Source organism: Trichomycterus rosablanca, chromosome 1 (assembly GCF_030014385.1).
Source record: "Trichomycterus rosablanca isolate fTriRos1 chromosome 1, fTriRos1.hap1, whole genome shotgun sequence".
NCBI lineage: Eukaryota > Metazoa > Chordata > Actinopteri > Siluriformes > Trichomycteridae > Trichomycterus > Trichomycterus rosablanca.
Genome location: NC_085988.1, coordinates 52,493,361 through 52,518,875, shown reverse-complemented (window position 1 = coordinate 52,518,875; position 25,515 = coordinate 52,493,361). Strand labels below are relative to the sequence as shown.

At 37.5% G+C, this 25,515-nt stretch overlaps 1 protein-coding gene across 3 annotated transcripts; it reads right to left on the bottom strand.

The window, feature by feature from the left end:
• Nucleotides 1–39: 39 nt before the first annotated feature.
• On the bottom strand, nucleotides 40–20,124 carry LOC134312532 (cytochrome c oxidase assembly factor 6 homolog). Of its 3 annotated transcripts, none has more exons than XM_062994560.1 (3): nucleotides 19,935–20,124; nucleotides 4,010–4,169; nucleotides 40–564 (listed from the first exon to the last, which is right to left on the bottom strand). In XM_062994560.1, exons 2-3 carry the CDS (start codon nucleotides 4,151–4,153, stop codon nucleotides 469–471), a joined length of 240 nt encoding a protein of 79 aa, XP_062850630.1. In that variant the 5' UTR covers nucleotides 4,154–4,169; nucleotides 19,935–20,124; the 3' UTR covers nucleotides 40–468. The 3 variants fall into 3 exon arrangements, with proteins under 3 accessions (XP_062850630.1, XP_062850622.1, XP_062850615.1); XM_062994552.1 differs by lacking the exon at nucleotides 19,935–20,124 and adding an exon at nucleotides 14,818–14,878; XM_062994545.1 differs by lacking the exon at nucleotides 19,935–20,124 and adding an exon at nucleotides 14,743–14,874.
• Between the last annotated feature and the right edge of the window lie 5,391 nt (nucleotides 20,125–25,515).

Sequence of the window (25,515 nt, the reverse complement as noted above, 5' to 3'; positions counted from 1 at the left end):
AAAGCATTATTTCTCAATATTCAGAAATTATAGACACACTTGGCCCATGAATGCATTGTTTTTAATAAAAAAAGACAATACATATTTTGAAAGCCACTGTTAATGTCTTTGTGAATGCAGGGTTATGCATGTTGATGTGAAAAAGTTCAATGCCACTGATGCCAAAACATTTTAAGACCACTTGTCTTAAACTGTTTTTGTTGTTTTTATCATATAGAAATGTGAGTAAAAATTAAATTAGTAAATTTCTTAGTATTTGGTACAGCCACATAAAATATTTAAACAATGCTAATTAGGTAACTAAAACAAGCTTCTAATGGGTAGATATTTTTACTAAAATTTTGGTGATTTGTGATGAAAAAACATTGTGTAAAAAAAATGTGAAATAAAAGCTTTTTCACAAGTGGTCTTAAACTGTATGTTATACTACAGATACTTTAAAGGTACTTGGTTGTCCTCAATATACATTCAAAATTTCGATGCCCCCTCAGCTGATTCAAATCCTTCATTTTCAATCTTCTCCTTAAATTTTAAGAAGTCTCTTCGCTTGCTGAAGTACTTCACCTGTCATAAATAGAAAGTACAGATTTTGCAACAAAGCATCCACATGTAGATTTTAACAGTTGTCAACATATTGTGAGCTTATTGCCATAAAGTAACCATTTGTCTAGTTCTGCTGTACTGTATTTTCCATTTCTAATATACTGTGAGATTGTAATAGTAATTGAACTATTTTTTGGCATTCTCGTACACAATATATACAGTGGGGCCAAAAAGTATTTAGTCAGCCACTGATTGTGCAAGTTCTCCTACTTAGAAAGATGAGAGAGGTCTGTAATTTTCATCATAGGTACACTTCAACTATGAGAGACAAAATGGAAAAAAAAAATCCAGGAAATCACATTGTAGGATTTTTAAAGAATTTATTTGTAAATTATGGTGGAAAATAAGTATTTGGTCACCCAAGAAGCTCTTCTGTCCTCCACTCGTTACCTGTATTAATAGCACCTGTTTGACCTCGTTATCTGTATAAAAGACACCTGTCCACAGCCTCAGTCAGACTCCAAACTCAACCATAGCCAAAACCAAAGAGCTGTCGAAGAACACCAGGAAGAAAATTGTAGACCTGCACCAGGCTGGGAAGAGTGAATCTACAATAGGCAAGCAGGTTGGTGTGAATAAATCAACTGTGGGAGCAATTGTAAGAAAATGGAAGACATATAAGACCATTGATAATCTCCCTCGATCTGGGGCCCCATGCAAGATCTCATCCCGTGGGGTCAAAATGATCATGAGAATGGTGAGCAAAAATCCCAGAACTACACGGAGGGACCTGATGAATGACCTGCAGAGAGCTGGGACCAAAGTAACAAAGGCTACCATCAGTAAACACACTACGCCGAGAGGGACTCAAATCCTGCAGTGCCAGGCGTGTCCCCCTGCTTAAGCCAGTACATGTCCAGGCCCGTCTGAAGTTTGCCAGAGAGCATATGGATGATCCAGAAGAGGATTGGGAGAATATCATGTGGTCAGATGAAACCAAAATGGAACTTTTTGGTAAAAACTCAACTCGTCGTGTTTGGAGGAAGAAGAATGCTGAGTTGCATCCCAAGAACACCATATCTACTGTGAAGCATGGGGGTGGAAACATCATGCTTTGGTGCTGTTTTTCTGCAAAGGGGACAGGACGACTGATCCGTGTTAAGGGAAGAATGAACGGGGCCATGTATCGTGAGATTTTAAGCCAAAACCTCCTTCCATCAGTGAGAGAATTGAAGATGGAACGTGGCTGGGTCTTCCAGCATGACAATGATCCCAAACACACCGCTTGGGCAACGAAGGAGTGGCTCCGTAAAAAGCATTTCAAGGTCCTGGAGTGGCCTAGCTAGTCTCCAGACCTCAACCCCATAGAAAATTTGTGGAGGGAGTTGAAAGTCCGTGTTGCCCAGTGACAGCCCCAAAACATCACTGCTCTAGAGGAGATCTGCATGGAGGAATGGACCAAAATACCAGCTACAGTGTGTGCAAACCTGGTGAAGACTTACAGGAAACGTTTGACCTCTGTCATTGCCAACAAAGGTTATGTTACAAAGTATTGAGTTGAACTTTTGTTATTGGCCAAATACTTATTTTCCACCATAATTTACAAATACATTCTTTAAAAATCCTACAATGTGATTTCCTGGATTTTTTTGTCTCATTTTGTCTCTCATAGTTGAAGTGTACCTATGATAATTACAGACCTCTCTCATATTTCTAAGTAGGAGAACTTGCACAGTGGCTGACTAAATACTTTTTGGCCCCACTGTATGATATAGTTTTATTTGTTTGAATAGATATGCAATATATGGTAGCGATCACTTTTGGTTTTAAATTGTCATTCTACCAGCTAAAGAAACTTTCTAATACTTTAGTACAAGTTTCTTTTTGGCTTTTTTATACATTTGTATTATTTGTGCTAAATGAACTCTACAGTTCTAATTTAAAAGCAAGCTGTAACTGGGTATTTAGCACATTAAATAAGCACAAACATACTGCAGTGGTTTGAAGACCCTATTAGGGTTGGGCGGTATGACGGTATTACGGTATACCGCGGTATTTAAAAATGATGACAGTATTTTTTTAAAATGTCAAGCGTCAAATTTCTGCTTCGGGTTTACCTTAAAAACGGAGACTTTAGGACATTCGCGCATCCACAGTAAGGGAGGGGTAGGCGGTTGGAGCTCACTGATTGGTTGTGGAGGTGCTCACTGAGGTGATAACACAAAAACTAGTGCGCGCTCTACATAGGCGCGTTTTACGTCATCCTATGCGCGCTCCCGAGAAGGAGGCTGTTTGAAACCTTAGATGCCTTAATAAGCTGTAGTTCGGTATCTCAACATTACAAGAACGAGTGAGCATCGGAAGTGTCCTTGGCTTAAAACATGGCTGACGGTGCGGAGAAACGGAATTATTTTCAAACGTAAATAAATGATTATTGATGATTATTGAACTTGTATAAACTTGCACATGTGTTTTTATTTGCAAAATCGAGCTTGTGAGTTGACATGCTTGCGCACTGTGCTATCCCATCCCATTGGTTTGAATTGCAAAATGCTAACTGTTAGCTTAGTATAAGACAGCCCCAATATTAATATCAATGATGAACGATCATGAACATTTTGCTACCTTGCCTTAAATGTAGGCATAATTCAAACAACACTTCAATGAGAAAAAAGATTTATTTTAAAAGGAAACTACAGAAAGAGACAGACTGGTTGCATTGCATTAAGTTTCATAAAAATCCTCTCTTGTGCAGAGATGTGTTTGTGCCTGTGTTTGTTTCTGCTTTAAAACATACACGCCATGAACCAATCAGATTTAACATCATTAAACGAGTTTTTTCTCAGTTATTTGTCATAATACTACTAGCGCTCTCTTTATGTGTGTGTGTCGCTCCCCGTGATAACTGCGCAGTTCTAATCGGCTATATTTCACCCACTCCGCTTCGCATCAGTAGACGGAATTAATCAGTCATTATAAAATAAAAATATTTGTAGAGAGCTCCCTAGCTTTTCGAACACACCCTATATAACAGCTCCCAGAGGCACGACTCGGGTTCCTTTAGTTCATTTCAAAGAGCCGTTCAATAGAATCGGATCGTTCGCGAACGACCCATCACTAACAGACAGACACGCCCCTCCCCCTACGCGCTAATACCATATACCGCGGTATTTTTTGAAGACGGTATGAAAATCGGCAATATCGCCCAACCCTAGACCCTATTTTTTTTTTAAACAGTTGTTATTTTAATATGTTCACATATTAGCAGCTGGATTCTGTTCTTATTCACACAAATGCAACACGGATCAGTCTATTTTTAAAGATTGACTGATTGTATGTTTTACCAATCTGCTAATTCTGATCCACAGGCAACACAATCCAAAACAGTTTGAATAACATATACCTAGTGGTTTAGCTATCAAACACTACAGATAACTGGACCAAAAAGCTCATTGTACATCAATACCCATTGAGGAGGACATTTGGACTCAAATTCTTCTTGAAATTTCTTGCAGATGACCACGTTGTCTCCACTGTGATCCAGACAACACCAAAATCTATTTCTTGCTTCCCAGCAGGCTCGCCTCTGATTGGAATTTGGAGCAGCCATAGCTATCTGTTGTAGCCTGTTGAAACAGCATATGACAGACTTATTGGATGGCAACAACAACAAATTTAGAAGTATTCAACTGAAATTTCAAAAGCTTATAATGAGCAAAGATAATGCACTAATAAGGCACTATTTTTTGCCATTTTCTTTGTGGAACTGGATAATTCAAGAAAAATCTAATATTTACATGATATGTTTCCTACCATGCTGGCATTATGCTGTAGTGGTAAATTAGCTTTAATGATTACAAAAGCTAAACTTTCAATACTATTGCAAAATTCAGGGGGTTATGTCATATAACAGAGTAGGTGATCAGTAATCTACCAAAAGATGTTATTAGGTAAGCAGTGATCAAAAAATGTAATGACTAACAACAATGTGTCACACCTAGCAAACTGTATTTATGGATATTAAATGTTTTTGGACATGAATATGTGAATATTCCACAAAAGAGGTGTTAGAAGCATGTTTATCAGCCTTTACCAAAATTGCTTTTAGAGGAGAAAAGGATGTTCCTTCAAGTACTGATGCTGGGGGTTGAATAATAGTGCACATATACACATGCATGTATCAATAAATATTATTTTTCTGTTTACTCAGACTTTCTTTTGTACATTTTCACTTCATTCTAGACACATCTCACAAAACATTTTAGGAGAGAAGGGGTTAAATATTTCTGACTGTAGCACTGTAAGATTATCAGCAGAGTTCTATCTTTACAGTATGGAATAATGCAAAATATAAATAAAGAATAAAGATACATACAAAAACAAGATTATCACGTAGAATCAATAAGAACATAATTAAATAAATACATATTATAACGATCATTTAAAATTTAAACAAACACAAAAGTTTTCCTATTTGAGCTACAACTGCAGTGCAGTTTCCAAGATCAGGTAGACTTGTCACATGCACACTGCATGTCACAATTCAGTATCACTTATACACTCTTTACATTGCTTATACACTCTTGTGCATGTTAGATACATAGATCCGCTCTCAAGTATTTAGACCCCTTGCCTGTTTGCACACTTTAACATAATTTTAATTGATAAAACTGCCATTTTACCCATTAATTTACAATTAATGTGCAAACATGATTTTATAATGATTTGGGAGTGTGACGCTGCAGCTCGATGCTCTCCCTACTTTTTTTTACTTAATGTTAGATGCTCATACAAGCTAGCACAACTCCCCTGTATCAGAGATCAGCACAAGGATTACACTTTTGATTCAGAAAAAATTTCCCCGAAGATCTTTGGCTCCCTAAAGCCCATGGAGCTAACATCTCCTCAGCAAAGTGATGCAGGAAACGGAGAGAGAGAAAGCAGAAACAGGGAAGAGAAGTCAAGTCAAATCAAATTGATTTGTATAGCACATTTTACAACTTTACATAATTCCAGGACTAATACACCTGTGATAAGGGCAACAGTGACAAGGAAAAAAACTCCCTATGTACAAGGAAGAAACCTTGAGAAGAACCAGGCTCAACAGGACCCATCCTCTTTGGATAACTGAGTTCATTATAGTTAATGAAATAGAATAGATGTGTCAATTAAATTATTTTATTACAAAAGTTATATTAGGTGAAAACCATAAAGAGTGTAATCAGAGTTAATCATCTTTTAGTCCAGTCTGGACACTGTGGATGCAGTCACAGCAGATTACAAACACATCACAGCCTTGAACTTACAGACTTCAGCCTCATCAGTTAAGGGTTCTGCATCAGAGCATCTCAAAGTAAAAAAAAAAAAAAAAAAAAAAAAAAAAAAAAAAAAAAAAAGTGGTTGAAGTTTGAATACGAACAAAACCATTAATAATAAACAGCAGATTATAGCATGAGACTCCAGCACAGAGAGAGATTAATATTAAAATTAATATTACAGAGAGAGAACTAATCAAAAGTCAGCCATAAGTTGTTACATACTCATTAGGACTAGTTCAGGTTTGTGTTGCCTTTAGACAGTTATCTCTGATCATTTTATTTACAGTTACAGGTTTAGATACAAGTAATGCAAGTAAAAAAATGTTTAGTAGTCCTAACTTTAATCTGACTATTATTTTTTTATCAGGATCATTTAGGTTAATGGTAATTATGTTGTTAAAACCTACTTTTGGAGAATGCTATTACAAATGATGTGGGGGACAGACACTTGATTGGGTCCCAAGTAATTTCATGCAATTATTATGTATTGTGTAGAACATGTTGTCCACTAGTACCTGTATATCTAGGTTACTGGAGTGATCATATATAAAGGAAAAATAACTATTCCAAAAGAGATTAAAATTTGCCGTTAAAACTAGATTACATGAAAAACAGATCTCTTGTAGGCAGCTAAGCAGACTCACAGTTCATTCTCAGTGTCAGAATAACTCCAGAAAACAAAACATGTTTTCCACAGGACTCAAAGAAACGAAACAGCTTATTAAAATCCTGTTTCAGGATGTCAGACCTTGAGATAATTACATCCAATGTGAATAATCACATTCTGCACAGAAATGTACTTGTCTAGCAGATTAGGAAGCTGTAGATGAAAATTGGCAAAACTGGACCCTGAACACAAGTGGACAACAGCCGAACTTCTAATATTTCTGACTATAGAATCTCCCACCATTAGTGTTGTTGGTGGAGGAAAACATAATAGCTTTGTGTACACTGTGTCCAGAAAACATATGCTGGGTTAAGGCAGCCTGTAGCTGCGTTGGTGGTGCTAGGCCCTGTGTAGAAGCATACACCCTGCTCCTTTCGACTTCCAGGGTCTGACGCGGTGGCTGGTCAATGACCAAGTGTACAGCAGGCGAAACAACTAAATTAAAGGACAGAGGACAGTCCTGCATTCTTCTATAATCTTCCCCCTGTGAAGTTTTCCGTGCAGCAGGCTGATACAGTGTGGAACAGCTTACCAGCTTTGGTCAAACCCCTACTTGTGGCCATTGAGTCGTGACCTGGAAAGAAATGGTTCCTCAAGTTCAAAGAAGGAGTGGATCATGTGGAAAGTCTGAAGTTCCTTGGAGTCCACATTACCAAGCACATGGTCTCCAAACACCTCATACCTAAGAATAAGGGTACATCAAACACTGTATTTCCTAAGAAAGCTAAAACAGACTTAACTCCCTGAAATAAATGTAAGAATGTTCCCTACTGTTTTTTTTATTTATCTCTCTTTGGAGAGCGTCACTAAATTTAATTATATACAAGTATAAAGAAAAAAATAGGTTTGATCTATTTTAAAATCAGAAACAAAACAAACAGGGCTTATTTTCAAAAATCCTGTTTTCCTTATCCTTAAGATGTGTCTAGAACTGGAGCTAACCTATTCCAATCATAATTTACTAGACACAGGCTAGTAATTTACTAGACATAATTTACTAGACACAGGCCACATCAATGGACATGACAAAAAAAACAGGCCATGAAAAGTCTGTGGATCTCCATGAACAAATTAAACAAGATCTTAGGCTTAGAGTCTTTAGAAAACCTAAATAATTTTAAAATGCAACAAGATTAGCACAACCATAAATGTTCCTACAGTTAGCCATCTGGCTAAATTGGGCATCTGGGCATAAAGGGTTAAGAAAAAAAAGAAAGAACCAAACAGCCACTCTAAGAGCTCCAAATGTCTCTTGCAGAGAAGAATAAACCAATTGGCCAGACAGCCATCTTTGCAGAACTAAAAAAAAAATCAGGCCTTTATGGCAGAGTGTACAGATAAAAGTCACTTCTAAGTAAAAGACAAATAACAGCCTGCTTGGAGATATATCACTCTGCCAGTATGAGGACATGATTCTTAACTGGTTAATATCATCCCTACAGTGAAACATGGTGGTGGCAGGTTTATGCTATGCGACAGAGATGAAGACTAAGAAGAACTGTGAGACTGAAGAATGTAGTCAAGTAAGAAAAAAAACTTATAAAACACAACAAAACAAACAATAGTTTAATCTGACACAGCTTGAGAGGACCTGCCAAATCCAGATGTGCTACAATTGTGGAGATATTTCCAGGAAGATTTACAGTCTTCTACAAAGCACTGAATAATAATAATAATTGAAAGCCTTCATGACCTTGTTACCTGCTCGCTCTCCCTTTTAGTTATGCTGTAATAATTAGGGCTGCCGGAGTCTAAAACTCTCTGTAAAACTGTTTTACTCAACTAGCATTGCACATTATTAACTACATTCTTTGTTGTTTTACTCCAAAGGCATTCTGATGGAAACCTGTTTACCCGCCGAGGTTAAGGATTAAAGTCAAGACTGCCGTGACAACTATGCTGCTCCTGCCGGATGTGACGGGTCTGGAGTAATTGCACCAAGAATGACAAGAACTCACTACAGACTTTATTGAAGACTAGAGCGAATAACAACTCTATTATTATTTATTTATCTATTTATTACCAGTTATAACTTTTAGATCATTTAATTCTGTGTTTGTATGCTTTGTGTAAATCGTGTATTTATTTAAAGTATCCTCCAGACTACCCAAGAAGTTTGGGCCCTGTTGAGTCTGGTTCCTCTCAAGGTTTCTTCCTGTAATTTTCAGGGAGTTTTTCCTTGCCACAGTCGCCCTCGGCTTGCTCAACAGGGGTTTTTGTATCTGTTGGTCCTGGATTTTGTAAAGTTGCTTTGAGACAATGTCTATTGTAAAAAGCGCTATATAAATAAAGTTGACTTGACTTGACTGAATAAGGGGTTGAATACGTTTGTGAAAAAAAAAGAATTTGTTGAATCAAAACATGTCTATAAACGTTTACACTATCATCATGGTTAATTACATGTTGATTTAGGGATAACAATGTCAATTATATCAATTCAAAAGCCAGTTCAACAAAAAATTAAAGTGTGCAAAAAGTCATGGGGTCTGAATCTACTGTATATGTTGGATATTGGTTAACATACCTATCAATTGCAAAACAGAATCTTGGTCCCACTGAAAGCACCATTATTGCCATGATGGTGAAATGGTTTAGCTATTTTCTTGTTGCCATTTCCTGCTTTGAGTACTTCAACTACCCTGTATCACACATCATTGCTGTATCCTCTGGTGGCCCTCATAGTGATTAATGAGTAAGTGAATTAGGCCTGTGTGTCACCTAATATTTAGACTTTGGTGAAACCGGATACCACTGCTGACCATTTAAGGTTTTTAAGTTCACCATTCACAGATCAGTGTTCCCGCTAAAAATAAAAATCCTGGAGGGATGCTGCTGACAATATAACAAGGAAACTGTGTTTGTGCCATCTATTTGCGAAAGTTTGACACAGCAACAATGAGTTTCTTTTCCATCTCTAGTAGGACAATTATCTATGAATCAAGAAAGGAGTATCACTCTGCTCAATGCTTAGTTCCTATTGGTAATCACCACATCGCTTCGCTCCTAAATTGCATAAAGTTAAATTTTTTTCAACTTTGCCGCGTCACCCTGTCTGCCCACTTCACGTCACTTATGTTGGGCTGCCTCCTGTCACCAGAAATCCCCAGCTCTAGTAAAAAATTAATGCCATCTTCCCACTTTGTTGCGTCGCTGCCGGTGTGAACGCAAGGTAGATATACTTCATTTTTTAAATAAAAGATCAAAAAGATAACCAATTAAAATTAAATGCTTTATCCTGGTCAGGTTCTCAATGGACTAGGTGACACCTCAAAATTTAGCCAATCCAACTAATAAAAAGTGTTTATTATGACTAGGAATGTTATTTTTTTTTCTAATTTCAATAACCAACCATCTTTAGTTAAGGGTTAAAGGATAGCCGACAAGTTTATAGCGTCACATTAACATAAATAAGAAAAAAAGCATAACATACTGACCGTGGCAGTATTGTAAATAAGTAAGAACACCAGAGGCAGAACCAGTCCACCATTCTGAATGTAGATATTAAACAGTAGCCAGAAGCAAGTAGCTGACTAAACATGCTAATCGTAATTAATATAACTGCAATTGGTATTTTAAATCTTTACCTTATGACATTATCATAGTATTAAGATAATATGCCAACTTCTACCTTAAGGGCAGTTTCACACATATAGTTTGTTTGCTCTGATCCGAATGAGTTGATAGGAATGATAACTTGAGTCTGATTTAACCGGACTCAAAAGTGCCCGTGTAAAAACACTGGACTAGGCTGAAAAGCAAAATATATTGCGAATCATGCAAAATCCAAATAATTTGGATTTAATTTAATATGCAGTCTGACTCCATACTGATACAAAACAGCTTCCGTTTGTGAATTCATTGTATAATAGTTCAGTCAATAATCATTTAATTAATTACATGAACTAAAAAGTTTTCCTGGCGCATGCACTTAATGACGAGACCGCAGTCTAGCTATCCGCACTTATTTAAGAAGTATCTTACAGTAATGCATTGAGAAGACTTTCTACGTTTATGCACACTTATAGACTCAGTCCAATTTGATTCAGAACTACACTTACAACTGACCACGCCAGATTTAAAGAAGATCTATGGTGGACAGTTTGAGTTTTGGGGAATTTAACACACCTAGATATGCTTATACTGTATTTGTAATTTGTGGGGCTGTATGTCTCATAATATGTCCATCGATCTACTTTGATTCTAATCTAGTAGAAAGGTGTCACATACAAAGTGTGACGCAGATCTATAGCGGAAATTTTGAGTTTTGTAATTTTAATGTATACTCTATCAATGCATGCACACAGAGCTTAGCTTTTTTTATTCATTAAAACTGATATAACTAATTCCAGCTTGATTCAGTACTACAACATCTGTCCATAGGAGAAAATCTGAGTTTTGGGGGATTTAACACATCTCAATATATCAGGTAATTATGAACACATATACTTGGGGCTGAATCTGTAAAGAATCTTTTAATATGTCCATCATTCCAGCTTAATTCTATTCTGGCATACCACACAAGTGGCCACACTATGTTTGAAGCAGATGTATAATGAAAATGTTGAGTTTTGAAGGAATTAACACTAGAGATGGAACGATCGATCGGCTATAAATCGATATCGGCCGATTTTTAATCAAAATATGCTATCGGCGATCGGCGATATTTCCCAAATGTAGCCGATCCGATCGTGTGATATATAAAGACCATGTTAAGCTTAACAGCTCAGTGGATTGATCCAGACTTTGAGCTACAATGCACCAACCATCACATCACTATTCATAAACCATCGTAAAGAAACCATCGTGAAAGCTCTTCACGACCTAAAATAACATAATTAACGTTGTGCATCATACATAGTTCAGGATCATCTGCTCTGACTGACAGAAAACTTTTAGCTCCACAGACAGAACGAGTCTGACTCTGTTACAGATCTGTGGTAGTAGCAGTTTAATTAAGCTTTTTAATTGAGCTTTTTAATGTAAGAGAGTCACACAAAATGTTCTGTAGTAGCTGGTGTTTATTAATTAATAACAGTAAACACGGAGAGATAACTGAGAAAAGAAACTTACGCTTCGCATAAAATGAATCATGAATCACTTATATCGATACTGTGAACAGAGCGTCTCTCTTAAAGGCGCACGCACGCACGCACGCACGCACGCACACACACACAGACACAGACACAGACACAGACACACACAAACACACCAATGCTTCTGACACCGGTTTATCTTCACTGGTCGTCCTATTTTAAAGTTTTTTTCAGACTGAACTGTATAACATCTAACCTGCGTGTGTGTGTGCGTGGTCAGTTAGACTAATGAGATATGTCTCCTGTGGGTGAAAAATGAATTGCTTTAGTTTTAGAAGTAAAAAAATCTCGCAATGCCACCACACCCCCTGGTCAGGCACTCGCGAACCACAGGTTGAACAGGTTGAAATGCTTTTTACGGAGCCACTCCTTTGTTGCCCGAGCGGTGTGTTTGGGATCATTGTCATGCTGGAAGACCCAGCCACGTTCCATCTTCAATGCTCTCACTGATGGAAGGAGGTTTTGGCTTAAAATCTCACGATACATGGCCCCGTTCATTCTTCCCTTAACACGGATCAGTCGTCCTGTCCCCTTTGCAGAAAAACAGCCCCAAAACATGATGTTTCCACCCCCATGCTTCACAGTAGGTATGGTGTTCTTAGGATGCAACTCAGCATTCTTCTTCCTCCAAACACGACGAGTTGAGTTTTTACCAAAAAGTTCCATTTTGGTTTCATCTGACCAAATGATATTCTCCCAATCCTCTTCTGGATCATCCATATGCTCTCTGGCAAACTTCAGATGGGCCTGGACATGTACTGGCTTAAGCAGGGGGACACGCCTGGCACTGCAGGATTTGAGTCCCTCTCGGCGTAGTGTGTTACTGATGGTAGTCTTTGTTACTTTGGTCCCAGCTCTCTGCAGGTCATTCATCAGGTCCCTCCGTATAGTTCTGGGATTTTTGCTCACCGTTCTCATGATCATTTTGACCCCACGGGATGAGATCTTGCATGGGGCCCCAGATCGAGGGAGATTATCAATGGTCTTGTATGTCTTCCATTTTCTTACAATTGCTCCCACAGTTGATTTATTCACACCAACCTGCTTGCCTATTGTAGATTCACTCTTCCCAGCCTGGTGCAGGTCTACAATTTTCTTCCTGGTGTCCTTCGACAGCTCTTTGGTCTTGGCCATGGTTGAGTTTGGAGTCTGACTGTTTGAGGCTGTGGACAGGTATCTTTTATACAGATAACGAGGTCAAACAGGTGCCATTAATACAGGTAACGAGTGGAGGACAGAAGAGCTTCTTAAAGAAGAAGTTACAGGTCTGTGAGAGACAGAAATCTTGCTTGTTTGTGGGTGACCAAATACTTATTTTCCACAATAATTTACAAATAAATTCTTTAAAAATCCTACAATGTGATTTCCTGGATTTTTTTTTCTCATTTTGTCTTTCATAGTTGAAGTGTACCTATGATAAAAATTACAGACCTCTCTCATCTTTCTAAGTAGGAGAACTTGCACAATCAGTGCCTGACTAAATACTTCCCAGCTAACAATTTTTGGTTCCCAGAACGTTAGTTCTTGGTTCCCAGAACGTTCTGGGAACGGATAATTTTGGTTGCCCTTTGGTTCCCCAGGAAAGTTTTCTTTACGGAAATAGAACGTTCCCGTTTGGTTGTGCATTATAGTTCTGGGAACGTTCCCCTAACCTTAAAATTATTGAAACCTTTAAGGGAACCTTGTACTAACCTTTAAATTATTGAAAACTTTAGACAAGAAAACCTCACTTTCTAGTTGTGCTAATGGAGAGTTCTGCTTGCTATATACTAATTTCTCTCACTGGATCATGAGAAAACCTTCCGGGAACGTTACTGGAACGATACTTTATACACATAAGAAATAAAACCTTATACAAGCTTTAACTAACGTTCTCTGTTAGTTCTCATAAAACCATGAGAGAACATTAGGCTTCATAGTTTTATAGTTGGTACTTGTAAGTAAAGGTTGATCTACATGGACCGTCTCAAGCAAAAGGCTGATCATAAGAAAACCTTCCGGGAACGTTACTGGAACGTTACTTTAAACACATAAGAAAGACAACCTTAAGACAACTTTTAGATAACGTTCTCTGTTAGTTTTCATAAAACCATGAGAGAACGTTAGGTTTCATAGTTCCCGGAACATTCCGGGAACAGCGCTGATTTTTTTAAAACAAAAATAGAACGTTATCATAACGTTATGGGATGGTTCCCTAAAAATAACCATAGGGGAACCAAAATCTAACGTTACGGGAACGTTCTGTGTTAGCTGGGTTTTTGGCCCCACTGTAATTCTATTCTAGTATATTAGATGCACAACAATGGTGGGAATTTGGAGTTTGAGGGAATTAACACGCCTCAATATATACTGTTATTATGCTAATAGGCGAGCTGGACATCATAAAAAGGTAAGAAAAATAAAATGTTTTGATAACTACAATATATATTGAGGTGTGTTAAATCCCACAAAACTTAAAACTGCCACCAAAGATCTGCTTCAGACTTGGTGTGTTCAGTCATCAGACTGTAGTTCTGAATCAAATGAGTTATAACCTTCAATTACCATACAAACTCAGGTCCATATGCATGCATGAATGTAGAAACGTTCTCAATGCCCTACCATAGTACCAATAAAATTTTAACACTCACTATTTAAGTTCAGATACCCTGGATGAGCTCAGTTACAGTAAAGTGCCAGCTGTAATCCCTAATTATGTGCATCCCTAATTGTGACTAAAATCTTAAAACTTAAATATTGTCCACGATCTAAAATCGCTAAATCATCACAAATAGTTTCAAATCATCAATAGTGCTGAGCCACTACCCTGCGTAGGCTTTTTTTCCCCACAGTCCAAAGACACGCAAGTCAGGTGAATTAGAAATACAAATCGTCCGTGACTGTGTTTGATATTGAACTTGAACTGATGAATCGTGCGTAACCAGTAACTACCTGTCCTTTCATGAATGTAACCCAAGAGTGTAAAACAAGAGGTTAAAATCCTAATAGAATAAATAAATGTACCAGCAAGAACAACACGTCGTGTTATTTTAAGGCCCAACAGATCATTCTGAATCAAACAGGGCATAGCTGCAGACTGTTAAAAATATTTGATGGCCAACAGTAATTTAAAACAACTTACTTATTTTAACGTAAGGAAAGTATTTTCCACAGCTGTAACCAAGCTCTTCTATTTTATTAAACGTTAAAAATTTACCTAAAATCCAGAGAGTCAAAAAGTGCAGTTACAACCACCCCTAGCGTGTATGTCCGCCGTCGCCGCCTAATGACGCAGAGGGAACTACGCAAAAAATATCTTGAAAGCGCAAGTCTGATAGTTTTACATTGGACATTCGCCTGACTTTCTCGGCCAATATACATCAATAAATGAATAAAACTGCATGAACTGACTCTGCAGTAAACGATTAACAAACTACAATCAAGTATGTTTTAAAATGTTTTTCTGTTAATTTTTATTTAACGCTATTTCTTAAATGCTATGTTTATCTGCGTTAAAAAGCTAAGGGGGCGTCTAAAAAGTTCATGAAGCCAAATTGTACCAATTATCTATACCCCTTTTCCACCGACGCGGAATGGTTCAGGTACGCAAACTTTAAACCGGTTTCGCGTGTTTTCACTGAAAAAAAAGGTTCCAAACAGCGAACTTGCATTCTAATCTGGCACCACAGAATACTTGGTTTTTCAGCGCGAACCGTTACATAATCTGTGGGCGTGTCAAAGTGTAGAGGTTTGGGTGCTTTCACATGAGACGCTGCAAAACCACTGTGCTGTTGTCTCATATGGAGCTTGACGCTGCACTTCCATCTTTTAAAGTTCACCAGATTGAATTTTGAGCCAGTCTGCCGCTGATATTCACTTATATTTTTAAAGTGCTTCAAATCAGATGAACTGTGTGCTGTGACATGGTAAAAGTGACAGTACGAAAAATGCTTAACGTGAAAAATAAAGCTTAACGTGGCTTGCACTAAAACAACGAGCAATGAATTTGGACAGTACAGAGCACTTATAACCAGTAATAACTGAGAGAAATTTAGTGTTCCTATGTTGTACTTTTAGTACATTTAGCCATGTTACGCTTTTTTACGTTAAGCTTTTTCAACTCTCCTGAGAAGCTGATTCTCAGAACCCTAAGCTGCAGAACACATGAAATAAATACAGCTAAACACAGATATATGTGTTGTATTTTAGATTGGGTTGGATTCTACGTGAATGTACTAAATAAAGCAACAATTTGCTTTTTGCATAAAAACGAACATCTGTAACAACAGCACAAATGCTTGCAGGTAATCTACACGCTCTGTCATTATGTTACTACTCTTTACTTTCGTTGTGTAACGCCCAACATTGATGATGCATGCTTGGCTCCCAAAAACTGGTGGAAACGCGGGTCGGTTCTCTATAAAACACCAAGGTTCGAAGAAACCCGAACAGAACCGGTTCAAGAACCAGAGTTCTTTTGGTGGAAAAGCGGTACTAGTGGCATGTACCGTTCGCTACAACTGTATCAAGTCCTACAGTATGGGTACAGTAAAAATATATATAAAAAATAATACAAATTATGACTGTAAATTTTACACATTAAAAAATAAAAGTCCTACAGTATGGGTACAGTAACAAATCATAAAATGTAAAAAAAAATCCTACAGTAAGAGTACAGTAATAAATCTTATAATGTAAAAAAAAAAATCTAGGAACAAACATTTTTAAATAATGAAAGTTGCAGAAGTTTTCTAGTCACTTGAACTACATTTGCATTACAAAATAAAACCATGGTCACAGTAATAAATCAAAGTCAAAGTAAACTTTATTGTCATTCAGACTGTACAACTAGGATTGCACAGCTGAACAAGATTGCGTTTCTCAAGCTGCAATGTGCAAATATAACAAGAGCATATACAAGACAAACTAAACATCGTAGACAGACATAAAAATACATGTTAAATAAAAAATATACATTAAGTAAAAATATTACACAGAAATTGTAGAAAGACATAAAATACATATTAAGTAAAAAAATCTAATTGGCACGTGTGGTGATGTTTTTGATGACAGTCACATCTTCCACACACTTTGATATATATCCTGTCACGCATACTCCCCCAGATTCAAAACAGTCCTGGAGTGCTAAAACATCTCCCTCTGGCCACGTCCTTCTCTGCTTCACAGACGGCTTGCTTTTGGTTAGTGGCCTGTATGCTGGAATTGGCAAAACCGAGAGATGGTCCGAAGTAGTACAACCCATTTGTAAATTTTTGTTCATTTTTAACCTTTTTTGATTTACCACTGTACCCATGCTGTAGGACATCTATTTTGTAATGCGGTTGTACAAGTAGGACAAGTGACTAGGTAACTACTACAACCTCTGTTATATAAAAATTCTCGAGTTTTTTTTTTTTTTACATTTTATTCTTTATTACTGTACTCATACTTTTTTTTTTGTAATTTAGGTGTAGTAGGTGGTACATGTCAATAGGTAAGTACTACATCGTTAAATATATTAAAATGTACATTTATCATTTGTAGAATGTTTTTACACAATATATATTTTTACTGTACCCATACTGTAGAACTTAATACAGTTGTAGCGAACTGTACCTGCTACTAGGTAATACAACCTGGCTTCATGCACTTTTTAGACACTCTCTTAGCTTTTCAACAAAGATGAAGCTCGCATTTAAGAAATAGCGTTAAAGAAAAATAGAAAATGCTTTAATTTATTGCAGTTTTTTTCTTGTTTATTTTAGTCAGTTCATGCAGTTTTTTTTTCATTTCTGGATACATCGAGACCAACATGAAAGAATCTCGAACGTCAGACGATATAAACTAACAGGCAATATAAACCAACGGATGTAGAAACGCTTATAAACTGATCGGTTAAGTATTGAATATTACTATTTAAGATATTGAGAAACAACTAAATATTTCAGCTTTCAGCAAATTGAATGCCTGCATTGTAAATGTAGTTTGGGTGTCTTAGCATCCATTTTATACTTAAAACGGGTTGTTACGCCCTATTTTGTTGTTTGGCAGGACATTTTGTAATTGTTCTCAGGTACTACTTGCATATAAGCACCCATGGTTTAACATTTCCTGGCAAAACTGCAAACTCGTCGCTATAACAGGTAGGGTGTGGTTTAGCTCTTTCCTGGTGTTGTCATTTTTTGCGAATATGTTGCAACATGCAAATTTGGCATACCTTCTCAAAGTCCTATTTGAATGTCTCAAATTTGCTCCCAATTGGACAAAGTAAGGCTAAGTTATTACCCAAAAAGTTTTAGAAACTCCGCTCTGATTGGTTGGTTGACATTCTCTAGCTGCACTGTTAAAAGTAACATTGTTCGAATAATTACCCAGCTAACAATTTTTGGTTCCCAGAACGTTCTGGGAACGGATCATTTTGGTTGCCCTTTGGTTCCCCAGGAAAGTTTTCTTTACGGAAATAGAACGTTCCCGTTTGGTTGTGCATTATAGTTCTGGGAACGTTCCCCTAACCTTAAAATTATTGAAACCTTTAAGGGAACCTTGTACTAATCTTTAAATTATTGAAAACTTTAGACAAGAAAACCTCACTTTCTAGTTGTGCTAATGGAGAGTTCTGCTTGCTATATACTAATTTCTCTCACTGGATCATGAGAAAACCTTCCGGGAACGTTACTGGAACGATACTTTATACACATAAGAAATAAAACCTTATACAAGCTTTAACTAACGTTCTCTGTTAGTTCTCATAAAACCATGAGAGAACGTTAGGTTTCATAGTTTTATAGTTGGTACTTGTAAGTAAAGGTTGATCTACATGGACCGTCTCAAGCAAAAGGCTGATCATAAGAAAACCTTCCGGGAACGTTACTGGAACGTTACTTTAAACACATAAGAAAGAAAACCTTAAGGCAACTTTTAGATAACGTTCTCTGTTAGTTTTCATAAAAACATGAGAGAACGTTAGGTTTCATAGTTCCCGGAACGTTCCGGGAACAGCGCTCATTTTTTTTAACAAAAATAGAACGTTACCATAACGTTATGGGATGGTTCCCTAAAAATAACCATAGGGGAACCAAAATCTAACGTTACGGGAACGTTCTGTGTTAGCTGGGTACTAACCTGCACAGTCCATTTCCTAGTTCTAGATGACATTTTAAATGATCTAATGTAAACTTTAAGAAAACGGTAAAAGTTGCTTTTATTAGAAAAAAAAAAATTGTCATTCTCTAAGGGTTATGTGGGTACATTGTTACTGCATGATTATACAGTCATCGATATAACATCCATAGACTAGCGCTCAAAACTCTAAATAATTTTGTATTATTTAATTACCCTCAGGATCAATACAGTATTTATCCATCTACCTATTATGCAAATTAGCTTAAAATCTAAATGGGCGGAGCCAGGGCTGGACTGGGAACAAAATCCAGCCCTGGACTTTTTTCTTGACCAGCCCACTACAAGCAAGTCGTGCCACACATATCACCCCCTATATATCATACCCTTATCATACCCTTCATACACATACATATACACATATCATACCCTTCTATATGTATATATTTACATATAGAATACAAATTCTACAATATTTCATAAAATTTACAGTTTCTTAACTATTGGATGTATAGTTTTCTTATTCTATTGGATGTATTTAAACCTTTAACACTGGTAAATAAGCTTTTTTCGCACTTTCATTCACACGTGATTCACGTTTGTTCCAAATTAGCGCATTGCTCCGATGAGCAAAGAAATAAATAGCATGTGTAAATGTTGAAGTGGCATGCTAGAGGTAGCGGTTTTCTGAAGCCCTTTGATTTCCCTTACATTCTTAGTCTGTTTCTGAATAGATGAAAGCTGAAACTGCATTTCTTCAATCTGTTTTATGAGCTTGTGCTCTAAAGTCTGCTCTTTCTGTTCTACACTTTGTGGCTCACCAGGAGAAAGCATGTCAGGCTGGTCAACAGGCTTCACTGCTTGCACCTCACCCTCTGCGTTCAGTTCTAGAATTTTGTCCTTTAGACTAAGCAAAGTTGACATTCCTTGGTCCTCTAGCTCCTCTAGCTCCTTTCTGGTCAAATAGTTATTAATTAGTGTAACAATAAACACCCTGCTTTTGCCTGCCACATGTTCAAAATTTGGTCCTGCAATTGTTAAAATGTCACACAATTCCACCAGATTTTCTCTGGATAGTTGACATAAATGTTCTAATATCTCCAGCTGTAATCTCTCTAGCTCTGAGGAATCAATTTCACTAGTTGCAATGTACACAGTAATGAAGTATAGTGGTAGCCCGTTTTGAAAGAGCAGTAGCTATGGCTCTCCTGTTACCTCCAGTTAACTCAGATGACCAGCGTCCTGTCTCTGACTCAGAACTCCACTGTTCGTTCTCTTACTGCTTGCACACACGGTCCTAGGTAAGTTGAGGGGCTGAATGACGGCTGAGTTCAACAATTCTCCTTAGATGGCCGATCTCCGTCGCACTCATCCCAGCGGTGCCTCCAAAATGTTACGCCCCTGAGAGAGGGGATTATAGAAAATTATAAAAAGGAAAAAGACACAGGACACTTTGAGTACTGTTCACAGCCGCATCACTTTATAATGATCTATGCACAGAACCAAGATGAATTACATTCAGTTCTCTAAACACATTACAACACTAAACACAGTTTATGTTAAACACACTAATAATATATTTAATATATAAAAATGATATATGTATATAAAATATCATATATAATAATACATTTATCCATAACTTGAGATCAAATAACAAATACTCAGCTTATATACATTAATATATATAAAATAATAATATATATATAATAACATTTTATATATAATAATATAGTTTTCCACAACTTGCGATCAAACAACATAAATACTCAGCTTACACACAGTAACTGGTCATTCACTTCACTATTAATTCGTTTCATAAAAATATAAACAACAACAAATAGAATTGTAAATATAACAAATATATCTCTTTCAACTGAACATACAACTTCTTGTAACCGAAGTCGCTAGCTTAGCATAAACTTAAACCGGAGCGCGGTGCTAATTAGCATAGCCGGTTACCTGCCGTTTATAAACACTGACTAAAACAATTTATCATCAAACAAATTATACTTAACTTCACAAGCGGTTATCTCTTTAAATATTATCCTTATTGCTTATGCAATTTATTCATACCTGAGAGAGGGGATTATAGAAATTTATAAAAAGGAAAAGACACAGGACACTTTCTGTACTGTTCACAGCCGCATCACTTTATAATGATACAGGTGCAACGGGTGCCCTCTAATTTTCCCTCCCCTCAGCCCTCGCGGACCGATCGGTGCATAGGCTCACCAATCGATTACCCGGTAACAGATGACAATAATGCTAAGGCTTACCAATTGATTACCGAGTAAACAGATGGCATTCTCTTATTCTCTTTTTTTTTTATATGTTGTTCCCTTAAGTGCACCACACATGGTTCCCATACCGGGAGTCGAGAAAACAGTTGGTCCTGCCACAAAAATACAAGGAGATGGTTCTGAAAGAATTGCACGATGGAATGGGTCATCAAGGAGTGGACCGCACAGTGTCACTAATTAGAGACAGGTTCTTCTGGCCTAATTTGAAAAGGGATGTTGAGCACTATGTTTCCTATTCATGTGTGTGTTTGAAACAGAAGAAGCCAAGTAGGGAAACTAGAGCCCCTCTCACGAACATCATTACTTCACAACCCTTTGAACTGGTGTCAATTGACTTCCTTCACTTGGATAGATGCTCAGGTGGTTACGAGTATATTTTGGTAGTAGTTGACCATTTCACACGTTTCGCACAGGCATACGCTACAACGTCAAAATCGGCCAAGACTGTAGCTGATAAGATATTTGGTGACTACGCATTGAAGTTTGGATTTCCTATGCGGATCCACCATGATCAGGGAGGTGAATTTGAAAATCAACTTTTTGCTCAACTGAAAAGAAATTGCGGTGTGATTGGCTCTAGGACGACCCCATACCACCCTCAAGGGAACGGTCAGGTGGAGCGTTTTAATAGAACCCTGCTCCAGATGTTGAAGACGCTGACGGAAAGAGAGAAATCGAATTGGAAGGATTCGTTGAATAAGCTTGTTTATGCTTACAACTGTACTCGCAGTGAGGTCACTGGGTTTTCTCCTTTTTACCTTCTCTATGGTCGACCCCCAAGACTGCCTATCGACCTTTTATTTCGTCTGACCCCTGAAAATGGGACAAGTGACCATCAGGAATATGTAAAAAGATGGAAATCTGGAATGCAGGAGGCTTATAAGATTGCAAGTGAGAACGCCAAGAAGTCTGCCGAGAGAGGAAAAAGAAATTATGATAAGAAAATTCGGAGTTCTTTGTTGCAAGAAGGGGATCGCGTTCTTGTAAGAAATATGACACCAAGAGGCGGAACGGGCAAACTTCGAAATCATTGGGAGGAAAATATCCACAAAGTTGTACGACAGGTGAATAAAGACATTCCGATCTATGAGGTTGTTCCAGAGCAAGGAAAAGGGAGAGGAAGCAGAATCCTCCACCGTAATCTCTTGTTACCATGTGACTACTTACCTTTGGAGATCCAACTCAAGACAGCAAACTCAAAGAGCAAAAGTCGGGCACAAATGAATACTACGGAAAGAGAGGAAATCGAATCAGATGCTGACAGTGATGAGGATGACTATGGATATTGCTATGTACCTGTAACACAGCCTCATTATAGTCACAACACTGGATGTAATAGTCAGCCTACAACCCATGAGTCAACAGTGAGTGCTGATAATCAAGTTACTGGGTTGGGAAATGTGCCCCAGTCAAGTGAGGTTCGGGATAGAGACTGTGCTTTGGGTCAGGACATTGAGTCAGAGATGGCTGCTGACGAGGAACAACCAGTTCAGCAGGAAAGTACCTCGGAAGAAGACACCTCACTGCCCCTGTGCACTACCGCAAATAAAAATAATGAGGAAGCAGAGTTGGAGTATGGGCATCAGCGACCGCAGAGAGAAAGGCGAGCACCAAAGGTATTCACCTATGACCAACTCGGTAATCCAGTTTGCTATTATGCATCTTTTTCAGAAAGTGATACTCGACCACACCCACACCACTGGCCTCAGAATGGGGCGTATACGATGAGACCCTGTATGGACCCTACTCAGTGTTACTTTCCCCCATGGCATTATCAGTCAGTACCCCTGTATAGTTTCTAAGGCAAGGACATCTAAAGTGATAATAACAGAGGAAAAAAATATTGGGACGATGTTAAACAAACAGTACTCTCGGACTCATATACACATACGATTGCAAAACACTTTTGACTGTTGGATTAACAGAAATTTTGTGCAAACGTGCATCAGCAAAATATTTAAGGACTGTTGAACTTGTAGACTGTTGTCACGTACAAAACACTGCAACATTCATGGACTGTGGACAAACAGAATGTTATGCTCACATACCTGTAGGATATGGACATAAAAGAGAAAAACAAAAGACGCTTCATACTAGTGGACTCTAATGAATGCTGATGGAAATATATATATATATTTGTTATTTGCAGTAGGGATTTATCTAAAAAAAAAAAAATGTCCAATTTATTCAAAAGGACTTGAACATTGAATATGTGTGTACCTTATGGTTGGTCTAGACATTAATGTTCAAACATATTGTTTGAGATGTCGGGACGACATCTGTGTTGATGGGGAGTGTGTGGTGCACTTAAGGGAACAACATATAAAAAAAAAAGAGAATAAGAGAATGCCATCTGTTTACTCGGTAATCAATTGGTAAGCCTTAGCATTATTGTCATCTGTTACCGGGTAATCGATTGGTGAGCCTATGCACCGATCGGTCCGCGAGGGCTGAGGGGAGGGAAAATTAGAGGGCACCCGTTGCACCTGTATCATTATAAAGTGATGCGGCTGTGAACAGTACAGAAAGTGTCCTGTGTCTTTTCCTTTTTATAAATTTCTATAATCCCCTCTCTCAGGTATGAATAAATTGCATAAGCAATAAGGATAATATTTAAAGAGATAACCGCTTGTGAAGTTAAGTATAATTTGTTTGATGATAAATTGTTTTAGTCAGTGTTTATAAACGGCAGGTAACCGGCTATGCTAATTAGCACCGCGCTCCGGTTTAAGTTTATGCTAAGCTAGCGACTTCGGTTACAAGAAGTTGTATGTTCAGTTGAAAGAGATATATTTGTTATATTTACAATTCTATTTGTTGTTGTTTATATTTTTATGAAACGAATTAATAGTGAAGTGAATGACCAGTTACTGTGTGTAAGCTGAGTATTTATGTTGTTTGATCGCAAGTTGTGGAAAACTATATTATTATATATAAAATGTTATTATATATATATTATTATTTTATATATATTAATGTATATAAGCTGAGTATTTGTTATTTGATCTCAAGTTATGGATAAATGTATTATTATATATGATATTTTATATACATATATCATTTTTATATATTAAATATATTATTAGTGTGTTTAACATAAACTGTGTTTAGTGTTGTAATGTGTTTAGAGAACTGAATGTAATTCATCTTGGTTCTGTGCATAGATCATTATAAAGTGATGCGGCTGTGAACAGTACTCAAAGTGTCCTGTGTCTTTTTCCTTTTTATAATTTTCTATAATCCCCTCTCTCAGGGGCGTAACATAAATACTTTAATACAGGGGTGGGCAATTAAATTTTCGAAGGGGCCACATAAGCAACTGGGACTGTTGTGGAGGGCCGGACCAATAAGGTGAACTTAATTCTGCTCAATATTAATTTTATCTTTTTATTTACATCTTCAGCATTTAGCAGACACCTTGATCCAAAGTGACTTACAATAAAGTTACAGTATACAGTCTGAGCAATTGAGGGTTAAGGGCCAGCAGCAACCTGGCGGTGGTGGGGCTTGAACAAGCGACCTTCTGGTTACTAGTCCAGTACCTTAAGCACTAGGCTACAACTGCCCACTCTTTATTAAAAGCAGTAAATTGTGCAGTTCTAATAAGTTGTTAATGTTTAGATGTTACAATCAGACAATTAGAAGTAGGCAGAGTAAAACGGTGTTAAACTTTATAAAAAGTCCTTGTTGCTTTTGCAGTTTAGTTAGTGAAGCTTCAGGTGTGACGCTCCGCATCGTTCATGTATTTCTCAGTTTAGTACCATAACAGCGATTTAAACCCTAAAGTGTGATCGTTAAACAGCTTTACACCTGACCTCAGTACATAAATACTTCAGAAGTTCACGTCTTGTTAAAAACTCGACCGTCAGTCACACTCAGTTGTGTTCGCATTACGGTGAAGCTGATACACTCTCACACACGTAAAACGAAACGGATATTTAAAGACACAGCGCTCCCGTCAAAATCAATTCTGTTATATTGCATGTTTGATGTACATTTATTTACGTCTAATTTTTAATTGCCACGAACCTCATGCGGGCCGGTTGGGGATGTTGGGCCGTACAATGCCCAGGTCTGCTTTAATATGTTCACAAGTGAAATTAACCATGTGAGCTATGCACATAATCACTCTAAAATTTCATTTTTACATTTTCAGCATTTAGCAGACGCTTTTATCCAAAGCGACTTACAATGAGCAATTGAGGGTTAAGGGTCTTGCTCAGGAACCCAACAGTGGCAACTTGGTCGTGGCAGGGCTTGAACCGGGAACCTTCTGTTTACTAGTCCAGTACCTTAACCACTGAGCTATCACTGGCCCGGTGATATTTCAAGATATTTCAATTTTCAAGATAGTGTTTACTTGCAGAGACTAATGGTACCATCTCAAATTATATCCACCGCCCTATGTAGTGCACTATGTTGAACATGACATACTAGAACTTTCACAAACAAAAAATAGTCCTTAAAACAGCTGGTTTAAAGCCCCTGGTATC